The 14,874-nt window shown below is 39.2% G+C and overlaps 1 protein-coding gene across 22 annotated transcripts in view; it reads left to right on the top strand.

Moving 5' to 3' along the window:
* Window positions 1–14,874, top strand: part of ENAH (ENAH actin regulator) — a 154,872-nt gene that overhangs the window by 117,736 nt on the left and 22,262 nt on the right. For 12 of the 22 annotated variants that reach the window (XM_060396048.1, XM_060396047.1, XM_060396046.1 and 9 more), the window contains 2 exons: window positions 12,122–12,426; window positions 13,606–14,412. In XM_060396048.1, the coding sequence (XP_060252031.1) occupies window positions 12,122–12,426; window positions 13,606–14,412 (1,112 nt within the window). The remainder of the gene's footprint in view (window positions 1–12,121; window positions 12,427–13,605; window positions 14,413–14,874) is intronic. The other 10 variants (XM_027976306.2, XM_027976305.2, XM_060396051.1 and 7 more) reach the window with 2 other exon arrangements.

Below are 14,874 nucleotides of genomic sequence, written 5' to 3'. Positions count from 1 at the left end.
TCTTAGTGATATTTTTAAAGATATTTATTTATTTATGGCTACATCAGATCTTAGCTGTGGTGTACAGGCTTAGGAGTGCATAGGCTCTGTAATTTGTGTTGCACAGGCTTAGTTGCTCTTAGGCATATGAGATCTTAGTTCCCTGAGCAGGGATTGAATCTTTGTCCCTTGCATTGGCAGGCAGATTCTTAATCACTGGACCACCAGGGAAGTCCCTTCTTGGTGATATTTTAAACTGTACGTTCTAGACCAGAACTGTCCAGTAGAAATAGAAGCTACACGTTCAATTAAAACTTTGCTAGTAACCATACTAGCAGAAGTGAAAAGAAACGTAAAGTTATTTTTAATGATTAGGGAGAAGAGGGATGACTGGTGCATTTTCTTCAGATAATGTGTGTGTTTCTTCATCAGCTTGAGTATGGCTGTGTTTCACACTCCCATTCTCTCTTATCTGCTCATCTCAAGTTAGGTCTTCCCCAGCTTCTTCTCATGTCTGCTTCAGCCATCCTCCTTGTGTGTTCTGGACTCTGGATGCCTCCACTCTTCAGTCCAGTTTTGTTAAAGGCTAAGTGTTTTGTTCTAAGTGCTTACAGTACATGAAGGTGAGGAGCGGTGGACAAAAAGCCTCACCCTAATCAGAGAATAGAGGGAATGTGGCATGGTGTAATAGAAGGTGGTCAGTGCTGTGGGGAGAAGTAGAGCTGAATAAAGGGAATATATGTTGCAGGAAGGCAGGGGAAGTGGTTATAACTTTAAAGAGGTTGGTTGGAGTACATCTTCTAGAAATGAACAGAAGGAGTTAGCGGAGTAGATGTCTGGGTAAGTGCATTGCAGCAGAGAGAATGGTTCTGCAAAGCCTTAAGGCAGGACTGTGTTCGCCTGTGTAGGAAGGAACAAGGAGATGTTGAGGCTTTAGCTGAGAGAACAGGAGCGAAAAAGGAGAGTCGTATCATGCAGGACCTTAAAGGCGGTTATAAAGAGTTTATTTTTTATTCTGAGAGAAATGAAGTACCCATTGGATGATTTTGATGGGAATGATCTGGCTTAAAATTTTAACAGAATTAGTCTGGCTGCTCTAATTCTGTTAATTTTGGGATTCCCTGGTGGCTCAGATGGTAAAAAGTCTGCCTGTGATGCGGGGGACCAGTGTTCTATCCCTGAGTCAGGAAGATCCCTTGGAAAAGGAAATGGCACCCCACTCCAGTGTTCTTGCCTGGAGAATCCCAGGGACGGAGGAGCCTAGTGGGCTGCCAGACACGACTGAAGCGACTTAGCAGCAGCAGCAGCAGTGGGAAGGATGAGATTAGTATGAACTGAAACGGGCGAGACTGAGTAGATTTTTGGGGGAGAGATCAGATGAATTTTGAAAATGCTACACTTCAAGTAGCAATGTTGACTAGGTAGTTTGATGTGCTAGTCTGTAGAAACTGGGAAAGAACTCTAGACATGTAACTCCTCCCTACCCTTTCTGCCTTCCGAAAATTGGATGATAAATTGGGTCTACGAAAGACCGCTCAGTGTAATTTCCTACTTTGTAATGGGTTTGTTTATGCACACTTTTAATTCCGTTAGAATTCTGGAGTGGGGAAAGATAGTGTGACTGGTCCAATCTCCTGACTTGACTAAGAGCCCAGGCACTCCTGTCACTCGCTGCCTGCATTCCTGGTGGCCAGCTCTCCTGGCACCCAGTTCAGTTCTTTGGCCTGGAGAGCCCCCCATGTGCCTCTTTCCTCTGTATGACTGTTCCTACACCATGCTCTGTTTTCCCCTCTGCGCTTCCCTGAGTAGCATTTTGCCTCTTCTGTCCTGCCCTTCTTAGTCTTTCTATCTTTCCATTTTTCTGTAGACTCTTCTCCAGGTATTTTAATGATTTTCTTTTCTGAACTCCTACAATTTAACCACACCCTTTTTATATTTTATTGTTTGTTATTTTACATATGAGTCTTAATCTCTACAGTAAACATTGTTGGCTATTTGAGAGTAGGGACCTGAATAAAGTTTTTAATAAAAAGCTAGTGGTACTGAATTCATTTACATGTAGGTGTTGGGACATAACAGGCAGAAAATAGGAGTTCATAAGGTTGTTGGGACCATTAAGTAAGATAATACACAAGATTTTCATGCTGCCTGGGCTCTTCGTCTGGGCTCTGAGAGCCAGTGGGAGGTATTCCTGATGAAATGTTCTCTGAGCTGTGCCTTGAAGAGGGACTGAAGTAGGAATCTGAATCTGATTTCTGAAGAATCTGCTTTTGTTTGGGACAGTGCATTGGACATTGAGGAGCTTCAGTTGCATTTTAGGGACATCAGTTGTACAATGTGAAGACAAGGAATGGCCATCTGCTTTCTGGTTTCTGCAGTTTTGTTGATGAGTGATGTTACAAATTGAATAGTGTCTCCCAAGAAATCCACTACCTCAAAATGTAACTTTTTGGAAATAGAGTTGTTAGTTATGATGAGGTCATACTCGAGTGAGATGGACCCCCTTTGTCCACGGTGACTGGTGTCCTTATAAAAAGATGAGAAAGTTACAGAAACAAGATAATCATGTGAAGACACAGAGGGCACCATGTAAAGACGGAGACAGAGACTACAGTGATCCTTCTGCAAGGCAAGGAATGCCAAGAATTACCGGGCTTCTGAGAAGGAAGAGGAAGGCATGGGCAAGACTCTTCCCCTGGGGCCCTTAGAGGGAACCGGCCCTGCTGACACCTTGATCGCAGACTTTAACCTCATACTGGGGGCGTGAATTTCTGTTGTTTTAAGCCACCTGGTGTGTGGTCTTTATTGTGGTAACCATAGAAACCAATATAGGTGGTCACTAACTTAGTAGACCAGCAAAAGCTAAACTTGGTGCAGGACAGAGAAGAGGAGATGTGGGTGAGAGGCCGCACTGGAGGGGGGATGAGTGAAAGCCGCCAGCTTGGTCTCTTTCCCTTGCTCGGTTGCCGTCATTGGCAGCCAGACCTGTAGAACTCAGGTGAGGAAGAAGAGTCCTCAGAAGAGTCCTCCTCCAGAAACTTGCTCAGCCAAGAGAAAAACCAAAGATGTTGACATCCAGGGTCCTTCCCCGTGAAGCTCATTTTTTTAAGGCCTTCTGAATCAGCTTTAGTACTGCTTATAAATGTGAATGGACAGCCAGGGATCTTCATGTCTTTAAGGACAACTTCTACAAAATGAAGACAGATCAAAACAAACAAAAAAATTGATATTGGAGGAAATAGATGTAATAACAGGGAACAGAGGAAAACCTAAAAATATACTGTCATAGCTTCAGAGAAATAAGAATATATTTCATCCATAAAGCAAACATTTGTAGCTATTTTATACTTCCCTGATATTCCAGAGATATTGCTCTCCTAATGTGGCAGGAGGTGGGAAGTGGGTTCGATCCCTGGTCAGGGAACTGGATCCCGCATGGCAGAGCTTAAAGATCCCATATACTGAAACCAAGACCTTATACAGGAAAAAGATATGTGTGTGTATCTATATACAAATATATAGATAGATATTTATATCTATATGCAATATAGATATACACACACATATATATTTTAAAAAGAATGAGTGTAGGAAATGTACTTAGAAAAATTTTTTGAAACAGCATTAATTTTAATAATAGGAGGTTTGAGAAATAAGATTGAGGCAGTTGTCCTGAAAATAGCAGTAAAAGAGATAGTATATGAGTATATAGTATATGAGATGGTACATGAGGGGAAAAAAATAAAGATCAGATTAGGTAGCACACCATCCAAATAATAGGAATTTTAGGAGAAGAAAGAACAAAAATGTGAGGAAATGGAACCTGCAAACAAATAATATACGGAACTTTTCCTGGGATTCAGTGGCCTGCTCATGGTCAGGGGTGCTGACTTCTTCTGAAAAGAGCCAGACAGTGAAGGACCTAGACTTTGTGGGCCACAGGGTCGCTGTGCCATTAGTTCATCTCTACCCCGGTAGCTCTGTGAGATGGGCCAACATTTTCTGGGGGAAAGAAAAAGAGTAAGCAAACAAACAAAGATAGATCACCTGATAATATTTGACCCCGTTGAGAGGGTCCAGAGTTCTGATGGAGTTTGGGGTTAGGTATGGAAAAAAGAATCAAATTCTGAAAATAGCCATTTTTAACACCACTGTTAAAGGAATTGTTCTGGAAAATAAAGATGGTCAGCATGAGTAAGTTAAGTGGCTGCTGATGTATCCAAAGTGCCGTCATGACTTTATTGGCAGAATAAGGAAGGTGAGATTTTTAGGAGGGTTAGAGAGTCTGGGAATTAAATCGTTTATGTAGTACTAAGTCAGGAAATAACTTCTAAATCTGAAAGACTAAGAAGTATTAGTTCTAAACAAATACATTAGTTAAAAACATAAATATCAAATGTGTTGAATGTAGTTGTTTCTCGGGAGAGAAATCAGAAGTGATGAAGAGTTGAGAAGAGGATTAGTGTGTTGGATTCAGTTCAGTCGCTCAGTCATGTCTGACTCTGCAACCCCATGGACTGCAGCATGCCAGGCTTCCCTGTCCATCACCAACTCCCAGAGCTTGCTCAGACTTGGATCTGTCAAGTTGGTGATGCCATCCAACCATCTGATCCTCTGTCATCCCCTTTTCCTCCTGCCTTCAATCTTTCCCAGCATCAGGATCTTATCCAATGAATCAACTCTTTGCATCAGATGGCCAAAGTATTAGAGCTTCAGCTTCAGCATCAGTCCTTCCAGTGAATATTAAGGACTGATTTCCTTTAAGATGGACTGGTTGGATTTCTGCTATCCAAGGGACTCTTAAGAGTCTTCTCCAATACCACAGTTCAAAAGCATCAATTCTTCGATGCTCAGCTTTCTTTATGGTCCAACTCTCACATCCATACATGACCACAGGAAAAACCATAGCTTTGACTAGACAGACTTTTGTTGACAAAGTAATGTTTCTCCTTTTTAATAAAGTCTGTCACTGTTTCTACTGTTTCCCCATCTATTTGCCATGAAGTGATGGGACTGAATGCCATGATCTTCCTTTTTGAATGTGGAGTTTTAAGCCAGCTTTTTCACTCTCCTCTTTCACTTTCATCAAGAAGTTCTTTAATTCCTCTTTGCTTTCTACCATAGGGTGGTGTCATCTGTATATCTGAGTTTATTGATATTTCTCCTGAGAATCTTGATTCCAGCTTGTGCTTCATCCAGTCTTACATTTTGCATGATGTACTCTGCATAGAAGTTGAATAATCAGGGTGACAATATACAGCCTTAATGTACTCCTTTCCCAATTTGGAACCAGTCTGTTGTTCCATGTCTGGTTCTAACCACTGCTTCTTGACTTGCATACAGATTTCTCAGGAGGCAGGTCAGGTGGTCTGGTATTCCCATCTCTTGAAGAATTTTCCAGTTTGTTGTGATCCATACAGTCAAAGGGTTTGGTGTAGTCAAGAAAGCAGAAATAGATGTTTTTCAGGAACTTGCTTCCTTTTTCTGTGATCCAACAGATGTTGGCAATTTGATCCCTGGTTCCTCTGCCTCTTCTAAATCCAACTTGAACATCTGGAAGTTCATGGTTCATGTACTGTTGAAGCCTGGCTTGGAGAATTTTGAGCATTACTTTGCCAGTGTATGAGATAAGTGCAATTGTGCGGTAGTTTGAGCATTCTTTGGCATTGCCTCTCTTTGGGATTGGAATGAAAATTGACCTTTTCCAGTCCTGTGGCCACTGTTGAGTTTTCCAAATTTGCTGGCATATTGAGTGCAGCACTTTCACAGCATCATCTTTTAGGATTTGAAATAGCTCAACGGGAATTCCATCATCTCCACTAGCTTTGTTTGTAGTCATGCCTCCTAAGGCCCACTTGACTTCTCATTCTAGGATGTCTAGCTCTAGGTGAGTGATCACACCATCATGGTTATCTGGATCATGAATATCTTTTTTGTATAGTTCTTCTGTGTATTCTTACCACCTCTTCTTCATATCTTCTGCTTCTGTTAAGTCCACACCATTTCTGTCCTTTATTGTGCCCATCTTTGCATGAAATATTCCCTTGGTATCTCTGATTTTCTTGAAGAGATCTCTAGTTTTCCCATTCTGTTGCTTCCTTCCATTTCTTTGCATTGATCGCTGAGGAGGGCTTTCTTATCTCTCCTTGCTGTTCTTTGGAACTCTGCATTCAGATGGGTATATCGTTCATTTTCTCCTTTACTTTTTGCTTCTCTTCTTTTCCCAGCCATTTGTAAGGCCTCCCCAGACCCCCATTTTGCCTTTTTTGCATTTCTTTTTCTTGGGGATCTTGGGGATGGTCTTGATCCCTGCCTCATGTACAATGTCTTGTACCTCCGTCCTTGGTTCTTCAGGCACTCTGTTAAATCTAATCCCTTGAATATGTGTCTCTTCCGCTGTATAATCATAAGGGATTTGATTTAGGTCATACCTAAATCAAATGGTCTAGCGGTTTTCCCTACTTTCTTAAATCTGATTTTGGCAATAAGGAGCTTATTATCTGAGCCGCAGTCAGCTCCCGTTCTTGTTTTTGCTGACTGTATAGAGCTTCTCCATCTTTGGCTGCAAAGAGTATAATCAGTCTGATTTCAGTATTGATCTGGTCATGTCCATGTGTAGAGTCATCTTTTGTGTCGTTGGAAGAGGGTATTTGCTATGACTAGTGCATTCTCTTGAGAAAACTCTGTTACCTTTGCCCTGTTTCATTTGGTACTCCTAGGCCGAACTTGCCTGTTACTCCAGGTATCTCAACTTCCTACTTTTACATTCCAGTCCCCTGTGATGAAAAGGACATGAGCATGGCTCATAGTTTCATTGAGTTAGACGAGGCTGTGATCCATGCCATCAGTTTGGTTAGCTTTCCGCGAGTGTTGGATTAGTGTTTTATTATAAACTTTGTAACACTTTGACCTTTTAAACTATTTTATAAGTTTAATTTTAAAATTTTTCATGAGGGTAAAATTGAGTTGACAGAATGAATGTTTACCTTAGATGTTAAATCTTATTAGTCCAGTACTTTTGCTATAGTAAGATGATGATAGTATAGTTTTCTATTCATATTTTGTGTGTCATTTGTTAATACCAATTTCTGATTCCTACTCATACTATTAATTTGGCTTCCTTGGCTGACTGATGAAAAAACATATTCTAAGAAACATGAGTCAGTCCTGTGTCAGTCTCAGCATAGAACTTAATTTAGTTAGTATCTATAAATAGTTTGCAAATCATCACTACTACCTGAAAGTTATAAGAAGGGAGTAATAACCTCAGCACAGAAGCAGGAGTTGCAACGATGAGAGTGTACTGTCCTCAGGTTAGCCTTCAGAGGCAGGATGGACCAAGAGTGGACCGCCTTCTCTTGTGAGTATTGTCTCCTGTCTCAGGAGTTTTATAATATTAAAAACTTTATTATCTTGTTTAGTTTTATCCATTGTTTGTTTGTTTACTAATAGAGATTTGAAATGCCCACATTTTATTTATGCGGTTTTATTTTCTGTCAAATGTTGATAGCATTAGTGTTACTGAATGTTAGCAACCTGGAGCATTTTTCCTGATCCACCCTCCTACTTCATTATGTTGAAATTTAAATTACTTTTCATTTACCTAGTGCTATTTTTTTGATACATAAGGCTGAATGAAATGTATTTTCAAATTTTTATATAGATTTTGCTTGCTGTAAGAAAAATAAGTCTTTGAGTGAACATAAACTAAATATGTGTTCAAGTATATAAAAAAGCTATTGATCTTATTGTTGCCTGGTGCTTTGTGCATTCTCTTTATATTTGGGGATAACTCTTCTCGGGAAGAAATAGATATTTTGGTGGTGGGAAGAATTTTTCCCGATAGTTTTAAATGCTCTTTATGGCTATAATATTAGTCATTTGCACTGTTTGGTTTTTTTTTTTTTAATGAAAAAATATATTTTCCCAGAAACTTTTAAATTGCTGTAAAATGCATATCCAAAAGAAAAATTAGTCTCCAGAATGTTTCCATCATTCAGAATTAGGGCCTGTGTACTTTGAAAAAATTTTCAGTTGGAAACAGTCATTTGTAGTCAGAACTCTGGGAAGAAGAACCATGTGCATTTCCAGGGTGTGAGCTGGCTGTGATATTTCTAAGAAAAGCAGAGTTTATAAATTTGGAAACTGTCCCCCTAAAAAGATATACAAATGTCTTGCTTTAGAAGTCAAAATATGAAAGTCAGTAGATTTATATATACCATCCAGTTTAGGTGGGAATTATTCATTCCACTGTGGATTTGTAAGCCTGAGATTTTGACACACAACTTGGGAAAATATGTTTAGATGTGTTTCTTTTCAGTGAGCAGGCTAAAAATCAGAGACTTCAAACACTTTTTCTTTCTTGCATCTTTCTTCCTTTCAAATCAAAAAAATGAATAGCAGAATCTCCTGGCGCTGTAGGAACCGCCTACTTCAGTCTTCTGTCGGTGAACTTGGATGATCTTTCTGGCATTGTGCTCTTTTCTTACATCAGTATATTCCTTTTCTTTTATAGCCTGAAAACCCAGATATTATGATGCGTGGAACTGTTCTTTTAAGTCAGGGTACATTGGTTGTTAATGCCATTATTTAATACTTCTTTCAGATTCACTTTACTCATACCTGGCCTTCCACCTGTGCTTTAAGCTTATTTTTTGTGGTAAAAGTGGTCTAGAGAAGCAGCCATTAACTGGGGGGTTAAAAAAAAAACCAAGAATTTGGATGAGAGATGAAATGTAGTCTTAGAGTACTGTGTGTTTCAGCTGTGAACAGCGTTTACATTATCATGTTAATAATGTAAACTCTGAATGAATATTGATGTAACCAAAAATCCGTATTTTCCCATGACTATATTGAGAAAAGCCTGTGTGTGGTGAGGGAGTTGGCGAGAGATATCTTATGTCAGTAGACATATTTTATAAAATTAAAATATGAAAAGAACTGACATATCTAAAGAAACAGCCAAAAGAGTTGACAGTCATTATCTCTGATCTGTTGGAAACTGAGATGGGAGGGTTGGAGCAGTGAACTGCTGCTTTTTTCTTACAGACTTTAAAAACTACGTGCTTGTATTATTTTGATGGAATAAAATGAAAGAGGTAGCACAGGATTTTAACAGAGCCGAATATATTGAATATTTTAATATCATAGATCTTAGTACAGCTACATTAAAAGTTAAATACTTTCCCCTAGCTTCTGTTTTCAGATATATTCTAATTAGAATAATATGGGTATATCTTTTGTCTTTTGGACCCAGTAGGCTGTTTAGAGTATTACATTTAATATGCTCTTATTTTTTGAGGAGTGTTGTGTATTTCAAATGCAATATAAGCCCTAGCTGAGTTTATTCATTAGATGCCGGTTATTCAAAAATAATAATTTTGTCTTATTATTAAAAACATTCTTCTGAATACACCTTATTTCTTGCCCTCATCCCTGCAGTGATATTGTTATCCCTTAGAAACTTCGGCAGCTAGTATTTTATCAAATAGTAGAATGAAGTCAGTAATGTACCCTAAAAGTCAGATTTTATTATTTGTCAGTATTTTTAAGCAGCTATTTCTCATAAGCAGGACTACCCTATGTGTCTTCTGTTTTTCTCCTGCATTTACTGAGTATGGTGATCTGTCCAGAAAGAAGCTCTGTATTTTTCTGCTAATAGGAGAGGGCTTGGACTTTTCTTTTTGTTTAATTATCAATTAAGGAAACATGAAAGGTAGAGATTTATGGAAAGATTTTATTGGTTTATTGATACTGCTGGGAGGAATAAAAAACAGCATACACATTTCTGTCATGTAGCAGCACTTCCTCTAGTCAGAACCCAGTCAGCTTATCAGTCAGTCCAGGGAAAGTCTCAATTTGAAATTTCCAAATAATTATTACTATAGCTCACATTTATTGAATGTTCTTATGCTCCAGGTACTTACTAAGAGCTTTCACAATACTATCTCATTTCATCTTCCCGCCAATGCTTTGAAATATTTTATGTGTAAGATGAATATAACCTTTTATTTTAAATCTTAGGGCAGGTTAATTTTTATAGCAGTTTAATCATTTAAGTTGAGCTGGATACTTGGAGACATCTAAAGCAAACTATTTTAGAGCCACACGCAGGAGGCTTCTGCAGGTTTTAGTATAATTGCAGATATTTTTATAGTCATCATTTGAAGTCTTAGAGTTGAGATTTTTAGTCAGATTGAATATAAATACTGAGACATTCTGTACTTCCTTAGATAAGGAGAATTTTGACTTTTTCTAATTTAATGAAGCATTGATAGGATTGAAAGCATAGGTATAGGCATAAAGGGTAAATTTAACAAAGTGATTCTAAAATTTACCTAGAAAGAGTTAAATATCTAAGAATCATCTAGAAAAACTCAAAAAGAAGAGTAATAAGAAAGGCTTCATCCTAGTAAATATTAAAGTATACTTTCGGCATCAAAGCATCAAGATATTAGTGCCTTGCCAGACAAGCAGATCCATGCCCCAGAACATTCTGGAAGTTCAGTAATGCACATGTAGAGGTGACATCTTAAATCAGGGCTATAAACTGTTCAATAATAGGTGCTGTGATATAGGTCACTTCTTCACATGTTAAGCCCAAGACGAATTTCATATGAACTAAGGCTTTTATTGTAAAAAATAAAAGTATGAAAAGAAAGTGTTAGCAACTATATAATCTTTTTTGTGGGACAAGGCTGCCTAAGAAGGGTATCGAAAGCAGGTTACGTAAAGGAATAACATTACTCGATTTTCTATATAAAATTAAAAGTCATATTACAAAACAACACTTTTAAAATCAAAGACATAAAGCCATAATAAAAGTTAATACCTATGACCAATGTGTGGCAAAGCATTGTTACCTTTAATATAGAAAAGAACCTTTCAAAGAAATATGGAGTATTAACTCTCCCAAGAAAGCTGATCAAAGAACGTATGCAGTCAATACTAATATAAAAATCAGTAAACAAATTGTAAAATATTTAACATCAGAATTAAATAAATGAAAATTGTTATATGATATCAATCATATTGGCAGAGATTAAAAACAATGATAGTGTTCAGTGTTAGTGAAAGGAAAGAAAAGTGGATATTCTCATATACTGTTGGACTGCTGCTGCTGCTGCTGCTGCTGAGTCGCTTTAGTCGTGTCCGACTCTGTGCGACCCCATAGACAGCAGCCCGCTGGGTTCCCCACTGCTGGCGAGTGTTATTTGGCACCACCATTGCTGAAGACAGTTTGGAACTGTATATAAAAAATCTCGATATTTATATATTTTCATCTAGCAAATCTGTGTGGATGGTGATGCTTAAGAAGCAGAAAACGGTTCAAAGATACGTGAGGATAAATGTTTATTGCCATATTAGTAATAGTATTAGGCTAACATATTGTACCATAGGAGACTGCTCAAACTGAACAGCTGAACAGTGGAATACTACACCGGCATGAAAAGTAAAGGTGCAAAATTTTACTTAGTGCGTTAAATACCTTTTACAATATATCAAGTGGGAGAGAGGAAAGCAGATTTTTTTTGGTTTATATTCCTCATGTATTTTTACATGAGGAAAAGTCTGGAAGCATGAATGCCAAAATGTTAATTTTACTGACCTCTGGATATGAGACTTAATATGATTTAAAGTTTATTTCTTCTCTTAACTGGTTTTCCCCATTCACCAAAGTTTATTGAGCTATTGCTGTTACTAGCCATTGTATTTTCTGATATGATAAAGTATAATTTGTACAATGAAAATTTGATGTCATTTTAGGAAGGTAATTACAAATTAGAAATATTTTCATTAAATGAAATAATGTCTTGGTCTGGTCTTTAAAGTGGTGTGTTCAGTTACTCGTTTCTTTGGACCACTTTATTCAGGAAAAGTGCAGGATAAAATGTGATATTAGTTTAATGTCCTGAAACAGCGAAAATGATCCTAGTAAGAGAAAATTTTTTCATTTGTATGTACCATAAGCTGTCTCTGCTGAACATAGTCCTTCTTCACTTGGAAGGAGAGATGTTGATTGCATGGTCTACACTGCTTTGTATTTAAATCAGAAATAAGGTTCTTGTAGGTTCATTGTGAAAAGAATGGGTTTTCATTGTGAGTAGCCATAATTGCCTACTGTTTACTTTCTTAATTTCAGGCAACTACAAGAGCAGCAACGACAAAAGGAGCTGGAGCGGGAAAGGCTGGAGAGAGAAAGAATGGAGAGGGAGAGGATGGAGAGGGAGAGGTTAGAAAGGGAAAGGCTGGAGAGAGAGCGGCTGGAGCAGGAGCAGCTGGAGCGGGAGAGACAGGAGCGGGAACGCCAGGATCGCCTGGAGCGGGAGAGACAAGAGCGGGAGAGGCTGGAGAGACTGGACCGGGAACGGCAGGAACGAGAGCGGCAGGAGCAGCTAGAGAGGGAGCAGCTGGAGTGGGAGCGAGAGCGGAGGATATCAAATGCCGGTAAGAAGTTTACAGACTGTTCTGTGTTCCTGATGTCTGAGCTTGGTGGTGTTTGGTGGAGTCATAAATTAGGAAGAATATTTAGCATTTGAGATTCTTGGGATGAAGCAGTACGATTCGAAATTAGAAAAAATATGTGGCGATTGCTACTTTATCTTTTTTTTTTTTTTTTAATTTCTCTCTGTGTTGCTTTTATTGCTTGGAGACTTAAAGCTCTTGGAAAATTTTATTCTGGCATTCTAATTCTTCTAACTGCCTATAAATTGGCTATAAAGTATAAATTATTTTCATGGGAAATTTTTTGTGTTGGATGAAGTTGGGATATATTTCCCTTTTGAGGTTGCTTCAATTTTCTTGAATACTGTAGCTTTCCAGAAATTTGCTTGATTGTGTTCTCAAGTTTTTGAAGGAGGAATTAAAAACAGCAAGTTAAAAAATACCATCTCTAAAGCTGACTAATAATGTAAACATATTTTAATATTGTGAAAAATTAGTGAAAATTACTAAATATGATGGAATTTTATTGAAGGGCGTATGGGTAAAGATATGACTAAAAATTTGAGGTATTTTGACATTCATTAAAATTAACATTTATTATAGGATTTAACAATTTTTCTATTCCATATGATCTATATCTAAAGTCTCAATGTGGGTTGATTAAATATTGATTGGTTTGTTGGGTTAATTCATTTGTTTTGATTGCCTAGTTATTTTCTGGGATTATAGTCAACATAACTTTTCCACAAATGATCATTGAATTTGGAGGCTTCTAGCCCTTACTGATGAACTTTTTGCTAGTTTCTCTATTATTTTTAAAAAGCAACTTATTCTTCTTTGTGATCTTATTCATGTAATGTTAATGTCCTTTCAGTAGATAAAATAATGAAGGTTAAGACGACTGTATTTTTTTTGCTGTAAGAATAAGCTAATCAGTTTAATTTACTGATCTGTTACTTGATTTAAAGAAAACATACTGTCTTTTGGATCTAAAAATTTACTTAAAGTTAAAACGTTCTTGAGTGAAGTCAGGTATTTGCACATGTGCTTTAATTCTCTGGAACTAACTGTAGTCTACGTTTGTACATTTTGTCTGAATGCTGGTTTTGTGGCTTTACTAGCTCCCTTTTTCTCTCTCCTTTTTTATCCTGTCTTTCGCCGCTGCTTTCTACCTCTGTCCAGCTCCATCCTCCGACAGCTCCCTGTATAGCGCTCCACTTCCTGAGTATGCCAGTTGCCAGCCTCCTTCAGCACCTCCTCCATCATACGCTAAAGTCATCTCAGCTCCAGTGTCAGAGGCCACTCCTGAATACGCTGTAGTGACCGCTTTGCCACCTACTTCCACACCCCCTACACCACCACTTCGACACTCCGCGACACGTTTTGCGACATCTCTAGGTTCAGCCTTCCACCCCGTTCTTCCCCACTATGCTACAGTTCCTCGTCCTCTGAACAAAAACTCTCGACCTTCTTCTCCTGTGAACACCCCCTCTCCTCAGCCTCCAGCTACGAAGCCCTGTGCCTGGCCGACTTCCAATTTCTCACCCCTCCCTCCATCTCCTCCAGTAATGATTAGCAGCCCCCCAGGCAAAGCCACGGGTCCAAGGCCTGTCCTCCCCATTTGTGTTTCTTCTCCTGTGCCCCCGATGCCCCCCTCACCAACAGCGCCCAACGGGCTGCTTGACTCTGTCCCACACCCCGTGTCTCCGCCGCCTACCTCAGGGCCAGCAGCGCCGCCGCCGCCGCCGCCGCCGCCACTGCCTTCCCTGGCACCACTCTCACACTGTGGATCTCAAGCTTCTCCTCCTCCGCCTCCGAGCACCCCTCTTGCCTCAACTCCCTCATCCAAGCCTAGTGTTCTCCCTTCTCCCTCTGCAGCTGCCCCTGCCTCTGTGGAGACTCCTCTAAACTCTGTGCTGGGAGACTCCTCTGCTCCTGAGCCAGGCTTGCAGGCAGCCTCTCAGCCGGCCGAGACTCCAGCCCAGCAGGGTAAGGCTTCCCTGATCGCGACTAACCGCTAAGCCCTTGAAAATGTTCCACCCCAGACAGCTTCACTTCCCTAGAAGAATGGGGAGGATGGTTTTGAAAAAGTTGAAGGTGGGTTTCTTTCTGTTGGATTGATTGCATTTGGAGGATCAGTAGGAGGAGTTTCCCTGTTGAGCTAGATTTGGGTTTTTGTGCAGTGTTGGAGGTGTTTTTCCGTGTTTCAGGGTCTCTGTACATTTCTCTGAATAATCACTGGGAAAACATTACTAGACACATTAATCCACACAATAAATATATAGTCAAACGTGTCTTCCTTTAATTTCTGGGAAATACAGAAATTATGTTTAGTGCCCAACTGTAGTCATTAGATCTGTGTCATCTAGGAGTCTCCTCTGGGACAGTTCTTATCTTGGACCCTGTTTCTTTTTGGCCCCTCCTGTATGCATTGGGCTTCTCATATCAGAC

This window comes from Ovis aries, chromosome 12 (genome assembly GCF_016772045.2).
Source record: "Ovis aries strain OAR_USU_Benz2616 breed Rambouillet chromosome 12, ARS-UI_Ramb_v3.0, whole genome shotgun sequence".
Taxonomy (NCBI): Eukaryota; Metazoa; Chordata; class Mammalia; order Artiodactyla; family Bovidae; genus Ovis; species Ovis aries.
Note: the sequence above shows the minus strand (reverse complement) of the source record. Positions and strands in the feature narration are given on the sequence as shown.